The 17,516-nt window shown below is 46.7% G+C and overlaps 1 protein-coding gene across 5 annotated transcripts in view; it reads right to left on the bottom strand.

Moving 5' to 3' along the window:
- ATXN7L1 (ataxin 7 like 1) overlaps window positions 1-16,844 on the bottom strand; it is a 74,920-nt gene extending 58,076 nt beyond the window's left edge. For 2 of the 5 annotated variants that reach the window (XM_081211532.1, XM_081211533.1), the window contains exons 1-3: window positions 16,658-16,844; window positions 15,911-15,979; window positions 13,659-13,721 (exon numbers count right to left, since the gene is read on the bottom strand). In XM_081211532.1, coding sequence (XP_081067658.1) covers window positions 13,659-13,721; window positions 15,911-15,979; window positions 16,658-16,772 — 247 coding nt within the window. In that variant the 5' untranslated portion in view covers window positions 16,773-16,844. The remainder of the gene's footprint in view (window positions 1-13,658; window positions 13,722-15,910; window positions 15,980-16,657) is intronic. The other 3 variants (XM_081211531.1, XM_081211534.1, XM_081211535.1) reach the window with 3 other exon arrangements.
- Between the last annotated feature and the right edge of the window lie 672 nt (window positions 16,845-17,516).

Below are 17,516 nucleotides of genomic sequence, written 5' to 3'. Positions count from 1 at the left end.
ATTTTAAATAAAAGGACACATTCCTCTCATGTAAAAACACGCTGATTCCCCGGATTTAGAAGGCGACTGGGCCGGATTCGGCCCCCGGGCCTTAGTTTGCCTACCCGTGGGCTAGTGTCTATCTCATTACTTGCATTTGTGCATAAAAACAGAACCTTCTTATTCTCCTGTACTTTAAAGACACTTTAAATTTTCCCATTGTTTTCTGTTTTCATTTATCCAGTTGTTTTTATTGTCATGACATTCGAATTGCCTTAAGGAAGTTTTAGGGGGTTTTTTATTTGAAAAAAGGGAGCAATTAATACTTTATTTTAAAAAATCAGCAGGTTATGTCGTAAGTATTGTCCACTTCAGCCTATATTTATAAATCTCATTAAGGTTACCTTCAAAAACACAAAGTATAACTTCAGGTAAGCAATATTTTATATAGTTTTCTGGGAATCTTTCACTGGGATTGTTTAAAATGTTTCTCTCGTATAAATTAGCTCTCATATCCGGGCAGTTCTTCTGTCTCTGTTCCAGCAGCAAAGACTGTTCAGTAGAACAGCATCTTATAGTAAAGCACAAAGAGATGGAAAGTGACAAAAAAAACAACCCAAAAGAATAAAACAAACGAAAACATTATTTCTAGTGGCATGGCCAATTCTCCCTTCACAGCAGTGGTAAGAAGCAATACTTTCCCTGGGGCACTCATCTTTTGTAACACCAGAGTCCTCTTTGCCAGACAAAGGGGAACCTGTTAACCCACTGTATGCCGACATTCTTACTATAACCCAAGTTGCACCCCTCCCTCAAAGTTTTAAGGACACACAGAGTAGTTACAACCTTGATTCACATGAAGGGAGAGAAATCGTGGAAGGAAGTCAGTGTTCATACATCATTCCTCCACTAGATTCACCATGAAAATATAACAAGGAACCAGTTATTATAAATCAGAGTCTCATACATGGCATATTTTTACAGTTTCCGTGAAAATGCAGTGTGACACAATCGATAACCAAAGTGAAGAAGCAACACAGCAAGGGTTGTGGTGCAGTTTGAAGGCTTAAATACACATTCATCAGAATTCTCGCAAGAAAGCAAAATATGAGAAACCACACAAGGTGTAATCTCAGAAGCACCAATTCATGAAATGAACACAACTGGGAGGCTGCCACACCAGCCTCCACCAACCTGGTCCCTTCCAGATGTTTTCGACTATCATCCCATCATCTCCAGCTGCCACAGTTGTGTCAGTAACAACTTTAACCAAACAACTAAGACTGAAAAAAATAGGCTTCTGTGACACAGAATGGAATCCCTCAGTTAAGGGAGACCCTGGTAATTTACATAAATCTTAGAACTATTAGTGCAAATGTTATTCATTAGTGTTTAGCTGCTTAGGCAAGAGTAAAGCGAATGTTTTCAGTTTGGGATATTACAAAGCCATAAGAAACATGCAGGGTTGTTCAGCTACATCAAAACTGGCAATCTGTTGAGGAATGTGGAGATCATTTTGTTCTGGATTAGTAGTCGACTTGTCCTCATATTATCTCCAACAAGCATGATGGCGGTGGTTGTTAAGACTTTGGTTTTAATGGAATTTTTACTATTTTCTTTCCAAAGAAGTTATGAAGTGACAAACAGAAACGTTCAAAAGTTACTATTATGGTTTTAAGTCTGCAAAGTACTTATTTACAGTCTTCCAGAAGAACCCTTTGCTTGTCTACATAGAAGAAAGCGCCACTAAGTTTAACAGGACATATCCCAGACAAGTGTGCATAGGATTGCAGCCTTACCTGTGCTTTGTCATCCTAACTATCTTCAAAAGTAGGTTGATATGGGCCAAAGCAGATGCATGAATGTTTTATAAACATATGCTCTCTGGTTTTTCTTCAGCACAAGGGTTAACATTTAATACTGTGCTTTATAGCTGAAATAGTGAAGTGTCTGCGAAAGACACACACACCTGATTTGGCACCATTTTACTGATTTGCAATGGAATACAGTCGTACCTTGGAAGTCGGACGGAATCCATTCTGGAAGTCTGTTCGACTTCCAAAATGTTTGAAAACCAAAGAACGACTTCTGATTGGCTGCAGGAAGCTTCTGCAGCCAATCAGAAGCCATGGGAGCCCCGTCAGATGTTTGGCTTCTATAAATATTGGTAAACCAGAACAGTCACTTCCGGGTTTGTGACGTCCGGGAGCCAAAACGTTCGAGAACTTAGCTGTTCGAAAACCAAGGTACAACTGTAACTTGCTTAAGTCCTTCCAGTGAATCTGTGGCGAACGTGGGACTGGAACACCAACAGTCCTACGAAATCCATGCCTACCTAATTTCTAACCATAGCTGCTCAGATGTGCAATCCTAACCCCACCTGCAAGAAAGCTTCACTGAATTTGGTTGGAACATATGCAGAGGAGGGTGACCAAGGCGATCAAGGGTGTGGAAACAAAGCCTTATGAGGAACAGTTGAGGGATTCGTGTATGTTTAGCCAAGCAAAGAGGACACTGGGAGGAGATATGATGGTCAAATATTTAAAGGGCTATCACATGAAAGCTAGAGCAAGCTTGTTTTCTCCTGCTCTGGAGGGTAGGATCAGTGGATTCAAGCTACAAGAAAGGAGATTCCAACTAAACATGGGGAAGAACTTTCTTAATACCCATTCCAACAGTGAAACAGGCTCCATCGGAAGGTGGTAAACTCTCTTTCATTGCTTTTTAAGCAGAGATTGGGTGGCTATCTGTCACAGGTGCTTTGGTTAAGATTTCTTCATAGCAGGGGGTTGGACTCTACAATTCTATGATTCTACGAATTAAGCTGCTACCCTATCAGCATTACCTACCGTATTTTTCGCCCCATAAGACGCACCGGCCCATAAGACGCACCTAGATTTTAGGGGGGGAAATAAAGGAAAAAATTTTTATTTCCCCCCCAGGTGCGCTGCGCTACACCAGGAGCTTGGGGCGTGCGGAGCTCAGCGCGCCCCAAGCTTCTGCGTGCCGGCAAGGTCTCCGCTAGCGTGGGAGAGCCGGGCGCCTCTCCCAGGGCTAGCGGACCCCTGCGCTAATCCAGAAGCTTGGGGCAAGCTGAGGTCAGCGCGCCCCAAGCTTCTGCGTGCCGGCAAGCAGTCCGCTGCCGCCCCAAGCCTCCCGCACCCGGCAGGAGGTCCCGCTGGGTGCGCGAGGCTTGGGGCGGCAGCGGACTGCTTGCGCGCACCTAGAAGCTTGGGGCTTGCTGAGCTCAGCGCGCGCCAAGCTTCTGCATGCCGGCAAGCAGTCCGCTGCCGCCCCCAGCCTCCCGCACCTGGCAGGAGGTCCCGCTGGGTGCGCGAGGCTTGGGGCGGCAGCGGACTGCTTGCGCGCACCTAGAAGCTTGGGGCTTGCTGAGCTCAGCGCGCGCCAAGCTTCTGCATGCCGGCAAGCAGTCCGCTGCCGCCCCCAACCTCCCGCACCCGGCAGGAGGTCCCGCCGGGTGCGCAAGGCTTGGGGCGGCAGCGGACTGCTTGCGCGCCCCTAGAAGCTTGGGGCATGCTGAGCTCAGCGCGCGCCAAGCTTCTGCATCCCGGCAAGCAGTCCGCTGCCGCCCCAAGCCTCCCGCACCCGGCAGGAGGTCCCGCTGGGTGCGCGAGGCTTGGGGCGGCAGCGGACTGCTTGCGCGCACCTAGAAGCTTGGGGCTTGCTGAGCTCAGCGCGCGCCAAGCTTCTGCATGCCGGCAAGCAGTCCGCTGCCGCCCCCAGCCTCCCGCACCCGGCAGGAGGTCCCGCCGGGTGCGCAAGGCTTGGGGCGGCAGCGGACTGCTTGCGCGCCCCTAGAAGCTTGGGGCGTGCTGAGCTCAGCGCGCGCCAAGCTTCTGCATCCCGGCAAGCAGTCCGCTGCCGCCCCAAGCCTCGCGCACCCGGTGGGACCTTCTGCCGGGTGCGCGAGGCTTGCAGACACTCGCTGGAAGCAGGGGGAGCCCTCCAGAGGGCTCCCCGTGCTTCGGGCGACTTGCTGCCGCCCCAAGCCTCGCGCACCCAGTGGGACCTCCTGCCGGGCGCGCGAGGCTTGCAGGCATTCGCCCCATAAGACGCACCCCGATTTCCCCTTCATTTTTGGAGGGGAAAAAGTGCGTCTTATGGGGCGAAAAATACGGTATTTAGCTCATCTGACAAACACAAATACATTTCCAAATTTTCTGTCTCAGGCAACCATTTGAAAAGAGAAACTAAAACTTCACCTATGTGCTGCAGCCTTCCATACAATTATAGCTAAAACAAATGAAAATCATCATGCCTGCTATGGCTGCTTTACAAGATAAACTGCTGCCATGTGAGGACTGCATTCAGGAAACCTCTGTGCGCCACGGTTGCTCCAAGCAGTGAGCTTGCCACAGTGATGGCCTCCTACCACCCAGTTTGGTTTCATGCTGCTGCCAAGCTGTTGTCAAGAGTTGTTTGGTGGGAGCATGAAACAAAACATTCTAGGATCTGGTTCACATGACAGCTGCACTGAGAAAAATGAGCCTTAATTACAGTGGTACCTCAGGTTAAGGGGATGCAGGTGGCACTGTGGGTTAAACCACAGAGCCTAGGACTTGCTGATCAGAAGGTCGCGGTTCGAATCCCCACGACAGGGCGAGCTCCCGTTGCTTGGTCCCTGCTCTTGCCCCAACCTAGCAGTTCGAAAGCACGTCAAAGTGCAAGCAGATAAATAGGTACCACTCCAGCGGGAAGGTAAACGGTGTTTCCGTGCGCTGCTCTGGTTTGCCAGAAGCGGCTTAGTCATGCTGGCCACACAACCCAGAAGCTGTACGCCGGATCCCTCAGCCAATAAAGTGAGATGAGCGCCACAACCCCAGAGTTGGTCACGACTGGACCTAATGGTCAGGGGTCCCTTTATCTTTTTACCTCGGGTTAAGAACTTAATTCATTCTGGAGGTCCGTTCTTAACCTGAAACTGTTCTTAACCTGAGATACCACTTTAGCTAATAGAGCCTTCCGCTGCCACCGCGCGATTTCTGTTCTCATCCTGAAACAAATTTCTTAACACGAGATACTATTTCTGGGTTAGCAGAGTCTGTAACCTGAAGCGTCTGTAAACCAAGGTACAAGGGTGTGTGTGTAATTTTTTCTGGGCAAAAAGTATAACAGACACGAGGCCACCTCTGTGCAACAACAAAGCGGGTCAAACACCATGGTACGGTGTGATTTCAGGATCCCCAAACAACTAGCAGCACCCAAGCCAGACAAATACCAGGGGATAACTGTAGAACACAATACAGTGGTGCCTCGCAAGACAAAAATAATCCGTTCTGTGATTCTCTTTGTCTAGCGGTTTTTTTCGTCTTGCGAAGCAAGCCCATTGAAGGATTAGCGGATTAGCGCTATTTGCGGCTTTTAGAGGCTTTTAGCGGCTTATCTGCTGATCGGATCAGCTGATAAGTGGCTTAGCGGCTTAGAAAAAGGGGGGGGAAAGGGGGGAAACCAGCAGGAGATTCGTTTTGCGAAGCACCTCCAAAACGGAAAACTCTTTTGTCTAGCGAGTTTTCCGTCTTGCGAGGCATTCGTCTTGCGGGGCACCACTGTACACAATCCCATTCCAGAGGCCTGAAATGGTTGTGCTATTTTATATTCAGTCCACCACTCTGCAAGCAGCTGATTCAGATTCTGGTCTTTCTCTCTTCCTACGCTTACAGCCTGGAATCAACTTCAATACCACCTGTAAGACCTCACCCTTACTTACTTCAAACTCAACTTATGCCCCTTGTTTCAAAACCCTACTGTAAAAAAGATGAAGCATGCAAAACCGAAGTTCATCCCGTATTATTTTCCCACTTGATTCCCCCCCCCCCCGCCACCTCTGTTTCCTTTGTGTCAGATTGCAGGCCCCTTAGAGTACAAACCTGTCAATTTCTTCTTTGTGAAATGCCATATATACTTATCTATTTATAAAAGTATTTCTGTGCCACTATACTGTAATATATTGAGGAAGGGAACAACAATAAAACATAAAACAGTATTAAAAACAGTAAGTAACTGACTAATTAAAGTGCTGCAAATAATAAATAAATAAATAAATAAATAAATTTTTTTTTTTTAATACCCCTCCCTTCCCAGTTCAAAAACTGGGCTCAGGGCAGCTAACAACGAATTTAAAACACTTAATTATAAAAGCAGCATAAAATACAGTATAAAAACATGAATAACAATAAAAATTGAAAGGCCTATGGGCACAGAAACCTATTCAAGAGATGCCTGGAAGTGAAAAGCAAGGATGCCTGATGAATCTCTGCTAAAAGGTTAATGCCCAACTTCCGGCTGAAGCTGGTTGGGCCTCTGTAAGACGGGGAATAACCTGAAACTGGCCTGGCAGCATATGGGCAGCCAATGTAAATGTTCCAGCAGAAGTGCCACATGCCGTCAGCCGTCTGCCCACACACTGCCAGCAGTCTAGTCACTGTAACAGCTGGAACTTCCAGAGAACATACAAAAACAGCAACTACCATTGCTACACCGAGTTGCCTAGGCGGGCAGAAGCAGCCACGGAGATAGGTCCAGAACAAGTTGTGCGTGATAAGCAAACGCTACTGGAAGCCCACATAAGACTGAAAAAGCAAGGTGCCAGAGCAGTCTATGCCATGGAAAGCTATGCCAGAGGCAGCCTGATAAACATATGGGTAAAGCTTATGCAAACAGTACCAAGGGAAGAAAAAGTTCATGTCATGCTGATACCCAAGCTTCTGTATTAAAGATATGGCCAAATTAATTATCCATTTCCTGCCTCCACTGTGAACCAAAGCGGGAAGGAAAAGGCGCATGTCATCACCCTCTCCCAATTATCGCTTCCTCTGTCTTCCACATGCCGAGTTTGTACAAGGAAAATTGATGTATCCACGCAGGGATATTACGTCAGGCCATGAGATACACAGCTGGGTCATCAGCAGCATATTTGGACATGACATCACCCATCTTATAATTTGAACAGGAGAATCAAGAGTGAATGTGTTGCATTCCCAGAGGACATTCCTTTTCCTAGATGGGCTATCTTCCCAGGTTGACAAGCCTCATCTGCCCCTCACTTCCTGCTACAGCACGTACAGAAACTAGCCCCTTGACCGTTGGACCCACTACTGGTCTCGTCCAAGCGATCCACTGGAGTTTGACTCCGCATGCAGGACAAATCCCTAACTCACCGAGGGTTTGAGACAGAGCCAGTGTGGTGTAGTGGTTAAGAGCGGTAGTCTCGTAATCTGGGGAACCGGGTTCGCGTCTCCGCTCCTCCACCTGCAGCTGCTGGGTGACCTTGGGCCAGTCACACTTCTCTGAAGTCTCTCAGCCCCACTCACCTCACAGAGTGTTTGTTGTGGGGGAGGAAGGGAAAGGAGAATGTTAGCCGCTTTGAGACTCCTTAAAGGGAGTGAAAGGTGGGTTATCAAATCCAAACTCTTCTTCTATCAGCTAGCTTCATCTGATTTATCCAGCTAGTAGAAGCCGTTCCCAGGGTACAATGCTGTCGAATGAGCTTCTAGGAGCTACAAGTGAGAGCTGAGCACAGGGTAGGGACCAAAGGTGGATGAAATACCCCAGAAGAAGCACAACCTGTCCTCTACCAGAGGTACTACCCCTCTCCCAACACCCCATACACCTGTAAAGGCTGCAAGGAATAGCAGTAACCAACAGCAGCCACATGCAATATTTCAGAATTTACTTTCAGAGTTTTACAGGGTATTGTACTAATCATTTAGTAACCGACAGGCTATTCTGTGGCAATAGGGCAATGCTTCACCATGCTTTGTGTCCTTCCACTGAAATCTATTTCCAACTATGTGATCATCAACCTTATAGGTACAACAATCATATGCCATATAGGTAAAACACCTATATGTAAAAAACCACATGCCTTATAGGTAAAACAATCGTACCTGGAATGAATTTTGTCTCAAAAGCAACAAAATTTTAAAAAGTTCCACTGGAAGGCAGCAACATATGAAGATAAACTGAATTTTCTCGCTGTAAAAGAAATCCAACATATTCTGTCTTATTAAAGTTTTGCTCAAGATGGACAAAGTAAAAGCTTGTGAACTGAACCAAAGTGTTCAGTGAGCATGGAACCTTAAAAATATTTTCCTCCATCTATCACTACCTTTCAAATAGTGTGTCTTCATACCTAAATGTTAGGCTTCACTGACGACGACAACAACAACAACAAAAACAAAAACAACAACACTAATGGTTTAATTAGTACAGGCGGAATTTGTATTTGATGGAATTTCTCTCCACATTTGTCTTCCATAAGCAATAGTGAACCTGTGGTCCTCCAGACACTGCTGGACTACAACTCCCATGATCCCAATTGATTGACCATGCTGGCTGGGGGTGATGTAAGTTGGGGGACGCAACATTTGGAAGGCCACAGGTTTCCCACTCCTGCTTTATAGAATACAATTTCACATTCAGAAGGACACGTTTCAAGTCTGCCAAACAAGCTACATGTTCTTCAGTTGGGATGGGAAGGGAACCCATGGGTTATTCTGCAGAAATGACGCAGGAGAGTTAAGATACACTAGCTGTTCACATGAGAGTCTAATTTGTTTTGCTCAAAGTTAACAATGTAAGACAGAAGTGCCTAAAAGGCTCAACATGTCCTCGATATCTCTTTGTTCTCCGGAAATTTTGAGGGTTCTAACTTCAAGCATAAGAATTTTTTACTGCAAGCACGAGGATTCATCCATTCTCTCTCCCACATCCTTCACTGCTGAATGGAAATTTCAACCAAAGGCCTAGGAAAGAGCACCTGCCTTCTGTCTTCCTTTATCTTGCCCATTGGCCAACTATGCAACATCTATCTCAACAGATGCATAGTGAACACAGTAAGCAATAGGGAGCCCTGAGTTTTAACATGCCAAATTTTAATGAGTCACTACAGAGTAATCTATAGTTTGCATTTGTTGCACTGGAGATCAGACTTCTGGTTTCTTACATGGTGCTATAATAATCTTTCTTTTGCGTATTTTATTTTATAATAATCTCACACATTCACACTTAGCCATGATTTGCGCTATGTGCAAACCAACCAATACTCTGCAACAGGGAAAACCTAAATTTTCTTAAAGTAGCAGATGAAATAGTATTGTTCAAGAAAAAGGGAACGACAAACAGCAATTATTCTGCTCAAGACTATTAGGGAAAGGAGACAGCCTCAGCCTCTAACTTCAAATGATGAGAATTTATTCACACAGTGTACTTGCATATTATAAGGGCCAGGTTGATCTTGGGAGATCTCGGCCCCCCAATAAAATACATGCAACATGCTGAAAAAATACATTAGAAGTTTCCCTCCAACACAGATCTGAACTACTTTCTTCTTTTTCAAGATGTTTTACAAAGATCAGTCAAGCTCTTCCAGCCTTGAAGAAGCCAGCAGGAGATGCCTATTTGGTTCCCCCACTCACAGCATCAAAGCCAACGAGCCGGTTTCTGCCACTCCAGACACAGAGGTTCAGTAACAATATCGGCGCCGAGTCAAAAGAATTTCTCAAGTGAAGTGCTACAAATACAGCAAATGCACAGCTAACCCTAACACTAATCCTAAATCATATCACCACTACCCTGCCTTACACTATGATGCATATGCAAGGTTTCCTCGCATTGGTAAGCTTGATTCCAAAGAATCACCTAGGTGAGAAATATTTCTTTTCATTCATGATCAAATCCCCTAACAACTAAAAACAACAACCCACAAGCATCTGCTCCATATGCACTTAATAAAAGTATCGCTGCAAAACACCACAATGTAAGAGTTGATTCACACACTGTTGTGTGGCATAATGGCTAAGGGATGGGACACTCCTGAAACTTGTGAAGGCAACCCTAGACAACAAGTCATCGTTTTCAGCCTCCACCCCATCACCTAAAATATAGGAACAATACTGACAGACCTAACATGATTATAATGATTTATAAGGGCGCTTCCAGACTGCTGCCGTTTTCAGGTGGGATTCAATCACACCTAGAAATTCAGGTTACATGATTAAAGTTGATTCAGTGTTCTTGCAGAACAAATCCGTCTGTAGCCACCACCACCTCACTGGACTTTTTGCTGTAAGAAAAGTGACAGGGGAAAGAATTGGAAAGTGGGAAGATAACACTTACTTGACAGAACATTGTCTAACCTCTCTGAAAACGAATACTGAATAAATAGCCAACATCATCTAACCTCCCCACAAACCTTGTGCAAACAAATCAGTATGAAATGTTCAATAAGCTGGTCGTCTGGAGGTGACCTAAGATAACACTGTAAGGATTACAGGCAACTCCGAATGACGCACGATCACACACATGCGCACAGCTCAGAACTCAGAAGTAGCCCCAAAACATCATAAAGACGTCATGAAAAGGGATGGAGCAGGCTTACACACACAGAGGTCTGGAACAGAACCCCTTCACCAAACAAGGATTGCCTGTACTACAAAAACACTGAAAGTTCCCTTACACAAAGATCACTGTGCCTTCTTGGTCAGTACCGTCTGCGATGGTTCAGTTTGCATGTAATGCTAAGCCAAACTACAGCTTAGCTCCAGCTAACAAGACAAGGAGGGAGCAGCAAAGCAGCTGAATTTTTTTTACTGTAACTACAGTGCGTGTGTTCATGCTTAGCCATGGCTTAGTGGTACATGTGAACTGGACCACTGACATGATTTATGGCATGATCTCTCCCAGCCTACCCTAAAGGTGCCAGGGAACAAACCTGGGAACAACTGTATGCAAAGCTCTCCCAACCAATGACCCTTCCTACTATTTTGAACATTTCAAAGTGCGATATACATGCCAAGTATCACTTTTTCCCACATTGCAACTGACTGCAAAAGCTGCTCATGCAGGCAGTATACACATGTGAATAGTGTTAACATCGGAAGTGGCACTTACAGAAGGTACATAGTGGCTTCTTCCCAGGAGCAGATGTGCAAGAAAAAGGGAGTTGCTTTTCAATGAAGTAGCTACTGTAATCTTTCAGGAGCCATAGTTCCTCCACTATGACACTGCTTATGGGAGTAGACCACTTACACACACACACACACACACACACACACACACACACACAGAGTTATTTCCACATATTAGCCAGTCAGATTCTGTACAAACTGTTTTTCAACCACTGGGTGGTTTGAAGAGATTGCATGGGCAATGCATGCTATTGCACCGAAACAAGCAAATTTAGTGCACAGATTACGTTTGTATCAAAGAGACTTAAGCACACAGTGCTCTTGGGATGAGGTCTCTGTTCCCCAAGCTTTATTTCCCAAAAGAACAAGGCTCTGGATTCTCTAGTGCAAGAAAAACATTTAATATTTAAATTATTATAATACATTTCAGTGTTGTGCAGCAACATATTTTAACAATATATTCAAGCACATGGTCTGCTTAAAAAGCAACAACACCCAGTCAAGATACTACAGTACTTCAATTTTATGATAATTTAGGTGTTGTTTTAGTGTTCCTTTTTCCGTGGATTGTTTTTATATCCACCACTCAGAAATGCAAATAACTAAGTGGTATGTAAATGTCTTAAATAGATATTTTGAAAGGACTATTATATATAACCTGTTTGTGGTATAATTCTAATCAGAGCAACTCTTTACTAAAGCAGAACTGCGCAAACCAGCCTATCCTTGCTCCCTAGACTATACTGACAGCCAGTGGCGGAGCTTCAGGCGTGTGTCTCGGGGGCATTGTGTGCCGCCCACAAGGACGTGGTGTGTGTCCTGGGGGCGTGGCGCCAAAGCGGGTGGGGGACAGCTCCCCCCACACCCCCCCACACTCCTCTTCCTCCGCCAGTGCTGACAGCCAAGCCCCATGGACCTCACACATTTGCTACCAAGTCAGAACTCTGAGGTCTAAGACTGACAGGCAGTGTCCCTTGTGGTGTGTGATAACATCAGCGTACAAGAAGAAGCAAGAGCAGGAGGCATTATTCCGCGATCCTCCCAACCAACAGAATAACCACTACCACTTAGTAGGGCAGGGGGGGGCAGCATGGCTGCAAGGTTGAGGCTGCGCAGGTGTGAGTACTGGACTGGCTCTGCCAGTGTGCTCGCAGAGCCCCAGTTTCACCCCACCACCTGCCTTACCCTGCCTCACTAAGTGGCAGCACAGCATTGCTCCTGAGCAGAAGGGACTACACAAAATACAGTGGAACCTTGTTTTGCAAACAGTCTGGTTTGCATACGTTTTGGATTACAAACACGTCAAGTGTGTGTCCCCATTTTTTTTTTTTTAGGCCCCATTGGCAAAAGCGTGCCTTGGGTTACAACCTGTTTTGGTTTACAAACAGACCTCCGGAACGGGTTATGGTTGTAAACCAAGGTACCATGTACTCCCTGCCACCTTCGAAATGGGTTTGTTACCCCAGACAGTGAAAAATAGCTAATGATGAAAGACAGCTGATGAGGAAGTCCTGTGCATGTTTACTCATAATTAAATCCCACTGTGTTCAAATAAATGTGCACCAGACCGCAGCCCAAGAATGTAAGCCAGTAGGTCCCTAGTTCAAGTGAAGGCAGTATTTCTCAGCATCCTACCACTTGCCAAATGAAGATATCCATAATAAAATGAAATCCTCAGTTCGCTGAGAACTGACGTGAAGTGTGCTCTAAAAGCACTTTATAGCTGCTTAATATCGCCGTAAGATCAAGATGTCGAATGGACAGCATCTGGTGCTGTTCTGGGATCTGGGGAGCTGACCCCCAGAAATTGATATTACAGTAAGCTGCGAGATAAACTGCAAGATAGCCAAGCGAAGTTGCCCACCCATCCCGGTAGTATTTCTAGCTGTGTCTAGGCAGTCTTCTGCTACCCTTCTGATGCCGAGAGAGCCTAGTGCCACAATGGTAGACGTTAAGAGAGTACAAAAAGGGATGTGGGGTGGTGCTGTGGTCTAAACCACAGAGAGTACAAAGAGTAGTTCTCAATTTGAAAGCCTCACTTATCCAATACTGTAGATTAAAGTTATTCTCCAACCAAACAACAAGTATAACCAAAGCTCATTTTGACAACTGGACCTTCATGCACGCCATTCAACGGCTCAGCCTGAAGGCATGTTACTTTAGGAGGCAAATGCCGACAATGAGGTACATCAACAGCTATGACGGTATCAGAAAACATGGCATTACTCTGCTCTCTCACACAGGATAAATGCTTAACATTGGTGTTGGGGGACCCCAGCAACAGAACTTTGCCAGCCAAACACTTTTCGTTCTCACATAGATTCCTTGGCTAAACTATTCAGGTACTAAATCAAGAATCAACATTTAAGCAAACCACAACCACAACCCCTTTTCAAAAAGCTGCCATCAGTCACAAACAATGAAAACAACAGCCTACAGGTTGCAGCAGATTATATTGTGGAGAAAGGAAACTTTTCAGTTTAGGCCCAACAAAGGGGGTGCCTAAAATAAGCTAGGAATATACTACAGCTAAAAGTAAACTTTAAATATGTTATGTTTACATCATAACATGGTTTAATTTGAATGTAGTAATTGCACTGTGTTCTAAAAGCAGAAAGTTTCCACCTCCCTAAGAAATAACTATGGAGGGGCCAGTTTCATCGCAGAAGCAACAATATTTTTAGGGGAGCCATTACAGCAGAATGTGATCCAAGGGCTTTTGCAATGTCAAGGAATATCCCTGGGGCATACCTCTCAGTTCACTAGATTCATGCAGAAAAGCTGCTTCAGGAAGTAGCACATCTTGAATGAACCCTACAACAAATATAAAAAAACACTACTGTTTTTAAAGACCCACGTCATACAGGAGCTGAAATTGCGGCAAGCTCAATGACCCTGTCTATATACAAACTAGTGTAAAATATATTCATCCACTAAGTTCTCGGTCTTCCCTTCTACTGTATTATCTCAGTTATCGAAATATTACATTAATCTTCATATTCAGGGTCATCAAGCAATTCAAAGCAGCCGCACAGCACACTTCCTGGGAAATAAGTTCAGTTAATATATGTGAGGATTTGAACAAGGAGACATATTTAACACTATTTTAAAAATTGGAGAACATTTTTAGCCTGCAACGTTTATACTACAAGTTCAAGTGTCCTCCTATGGACCACACTACGGACCAGGTGGTTCTACAACGGAATTTTCTGAGGTACATCTGGAGGAAGTTATCGTGAGAGAATTTTCAGCTCAGCCTGATATAATTTGGGAGGGGGATTAATTTGAATTTATGATATATCCTGGCAACAGCAATATTACAAAATGTTATAAAACCCTAACTATCCCCCAAACGTATGCTTGTGATACTGAAAATAATTAATAATATTGGTCCTAGACTTGTGTTAAGATTTATTAGAAGCTGATGTATCTATACTTGGAGTTGAATTTTTCTTTCAAGGTAAATAATTATATATCCTAATCTGCTGGTGGAGCATTGCTGCCCCTTCCGAAAGCCTCTTAGTACCACAAAAACTCAAAAGGGTGTAAGGGAGTTAATTTACTGTTCTTGGCTTCAGGGCAGATAAATGGCATGCGGTGTGCAAGCCTGGGAATGTAAGCCTCACAATATTTAATGGGGCTGACTCTCAGTTAAGCGCTAATAGAAATGTACCCTTAGAATGTCATCGTATGGACACCATCAGCAGAACTAAGATTATAATCCTTACCTGCATTTACCTGACAGGAAGCCCCACTAAATTCAAGAGGACTTGCTTTTGAGTAGGCACAATTAGATTTATAGCTTTACCTCTGAGTAAAAACACTTAAGAATATGCTGACAGGTGCCACTTATAAAGCTTATTCTCACTCATTCCCACACGTTCACTTAAAACAAATAGCCCTTGCACAGCTCAGTAGAGTGGAAAAGGAGAAACCCATGCTGCTGTGCTTGGGCCAGAGGTTGGCACCTGCACCATCATGGCAGAATGAGCTATCCACCTTCAATGGTCCTGGAATCTACATGCCTGATCTTGATGAAGTATTGTCTCAGCACATTAGTTAACAAGATCTAGCCATTAGCTTGTCCTATCAAGTTCCAAAAATACAGTGTTTTTCTACAACATACACGCTAGTTAGTTTCAGTTCTGCTAAAAGAGTGTGTCAAACCCTTGCTCATGCCATCATGAACCCACGCAGCTTCTTCAATGTACATAAAATCTGACAAATGCTTGCTGATAAGTCTATGGATCACATTACAAAACAAATCTGTCAATAGGAACTGTCTGCAGTCATAAGTTCTTCCTTGATAGAAAGTATAGGCTTGTTTGCCAACTTCACTCACTCGTAAGTTGCACACATGCTCACAAACCTGGCGCCATATTAACAATTCTCTGAATTACAATTTATGTATGCTTCTTTACAAATGTCAAAAATGCTCATTTAGTTTGAAAAGTTGCCCAAAACTTAAATACTCACTATGCACTGCACCTCTGTGCACCAACAGCTTTATCATCATGAAAATCAAAGCTTATGTTGAACATTGATCCAACATCTGGTTATTATGACAGACCTGTTTTCGGCAACACTAGAAGTAAAACTATGTGATTGTTTGATTCAGCTGTTGCCTTTTCAGCTACAGAATAAGTTAGTAAAAAGAATATGAAAAGCTGACTAGCCTGGACACAGATGAGCAGATAGAAGTGTGTACTTACTTGCATATTTAAAACACAGCACTGTCTCAAATTAATAATGGGATAGCCAGTTCCTTATAAAACAAAAGCTGAAGAGAACCATGCAAGTACTGAATATTCATACATGGAACTATCTCAACACATAGGCCCAGTAAGCCTTGTTTGTGGTTAGATTCAATAGGATCCACATGGTTGTGACGCCCCAGCCATACTTGGCAAAACGAAAACAAAAAACCCCTGAGCTCTCTAACCAGAGCCGGGCGGAGAGCAAGGTACAATAACATATGGTCAGGCCCCTGGCCCCTTCCTTACCTTCTTTATTAAGCCTCATCACCTCCCTGCTTTTTCCACCCTCTTTTCCAGCATCTTCTAGCTCTATACCTGCAGAAGAGAAGCAAAAGTCAAGGGAGAGCAGAGGCAGAGGCCGCTATATCCGACGAGAGCGCTAAAGAGTTAAAGGGTGCTCCGCTAGCCAGCGGCTGCAAAAAGGCAAGATGCAACAATCGCTGCATCTGCCAGGCAGGAGCATCCCCCGGGCAGCCTTCAACCAGGCACCAAGCATCCTTCCTGCCTCCTTATTCCGCACCCAGCAGCACCCTGGCCCAGATCGCCCCCCCCAACCTCCTCCCCAAATGCAACGGCATTCTCCTGCCCCTCCCCCCCGTCCCTCTGACAGCCAGCCACCCAGACAGCATCTTCCTCCTCTCCTGCAGCCGGAGGTGCCCAGCAGGACAGTACCGGCCGGGCACAGCGCACCACCCGCACACATGGGTGGGTGGGTGGGTGGGTCTCCATGCAACTGGGTGACGGGGGCGGGAGCAAACCCCAGTGCCATGGGGGTCTGTGCAATGCAAGGCAAGTGCAATGCAATGGGTCGGTGGTGTGCTGGGGGAGAAGAGGCGGCAGGGCATGCCAGCTCCCTCCCTCCCTCCCTCGCTCGCATCCACCCCGCTGGGCTGCATCGCATGTGCGTGTCCGGGGAGAGGGGCGCCTCCGCGTGCTCCCCACCCCACCCGCCGCCCCGCCTGGCCGGTCCTTGTGTGCGGCGGGCGCCCTTACTGTGCGGGGGGGCGGCGCAATGCGTGTGCGGAAGGGCGGCCTCCCGGACCCAGGCGGCCCAGGGCTGGCCCAGGAACGCCTCGGGACTGGGCACGGGCCGCTCCAGGGCCGCCATGGCGCCGCCGCCGCTCCTCCGGCAAGAGTCTTCCTCCTCCTCCTCTTCCTCCGTCTCCTCCTCCGCGCCGCTCCTGCCGCCGCCGCCGCTCCTCCTCCCTCCTCCTCCTGGCTGCTTCTTCTTCCCCCGTTCCCTTCGGCACAGGCGAGCGAGGAGCCAGCGAGCGAGACACGGGGTTCGAGAACGCCGCACGTCATCCTCGGGACGTTCCGCCGCCCACACGGGGGTAGTGTCAGCCCTGGCTTTCCCTATCAGATCGGGCTCCCCGGCCGCCGCCGCCGCGCAGGCGCCGTGCGAGGAGGCGAAGCCGCTGCCCTGAAGAGGGCCGCCTCCTCCCGCCCGAGTCCGCGAGGAGGGGAGGCGCGCCGAGAAAGGGGGCCGCCGCCGCCGCCGCTGCCGCTCGGGGGCGTGGGGAAGCTGGGAGGGCGCTGCAACCGACCCACGTAGTCCAGTGACCAGAAGACCAGTGACCGGTCGGGCCTCGGGGATGAGAGGAGGCGCCGGCTGGACTCTTTCCCTCAGGTGGCTCCGCTTCGGAGACCGCGCTGAGGGGACGAGGCTCGGAGAAAGTAATTCGGGTGACAGAGAGCAAGGGGGGAGGGGAGGGTCGTGGGCGGACGAGGCTCCTTCGCCCGCCTCAGCTGCTGTCCCTCACGCGCGGACACGCGGGCGCGTCTGGATGCTCGGAGTTTCTCGCGCTCCGTGAGGGAAGCGGGAGAAGAGACACCTGTCAAAAAACAAACC

The sequence above is a fragment of the Podarcis bocagei genome (assembly GCF_964188305.1).
Source record: "Podarcis bocagei genome assembly, chromosome: 10".
NCBI lineage: Eukaryota > Metazoa > Chordata > Lepidosauria > Squamata > Lacertidae > Podarcis > Podarcis bocagei.
The sequence above is the reverse complement of the archived record's forward strand: the minus strand, read 5'-3'. Positions and strand labels throughout refer to the sequence as shown.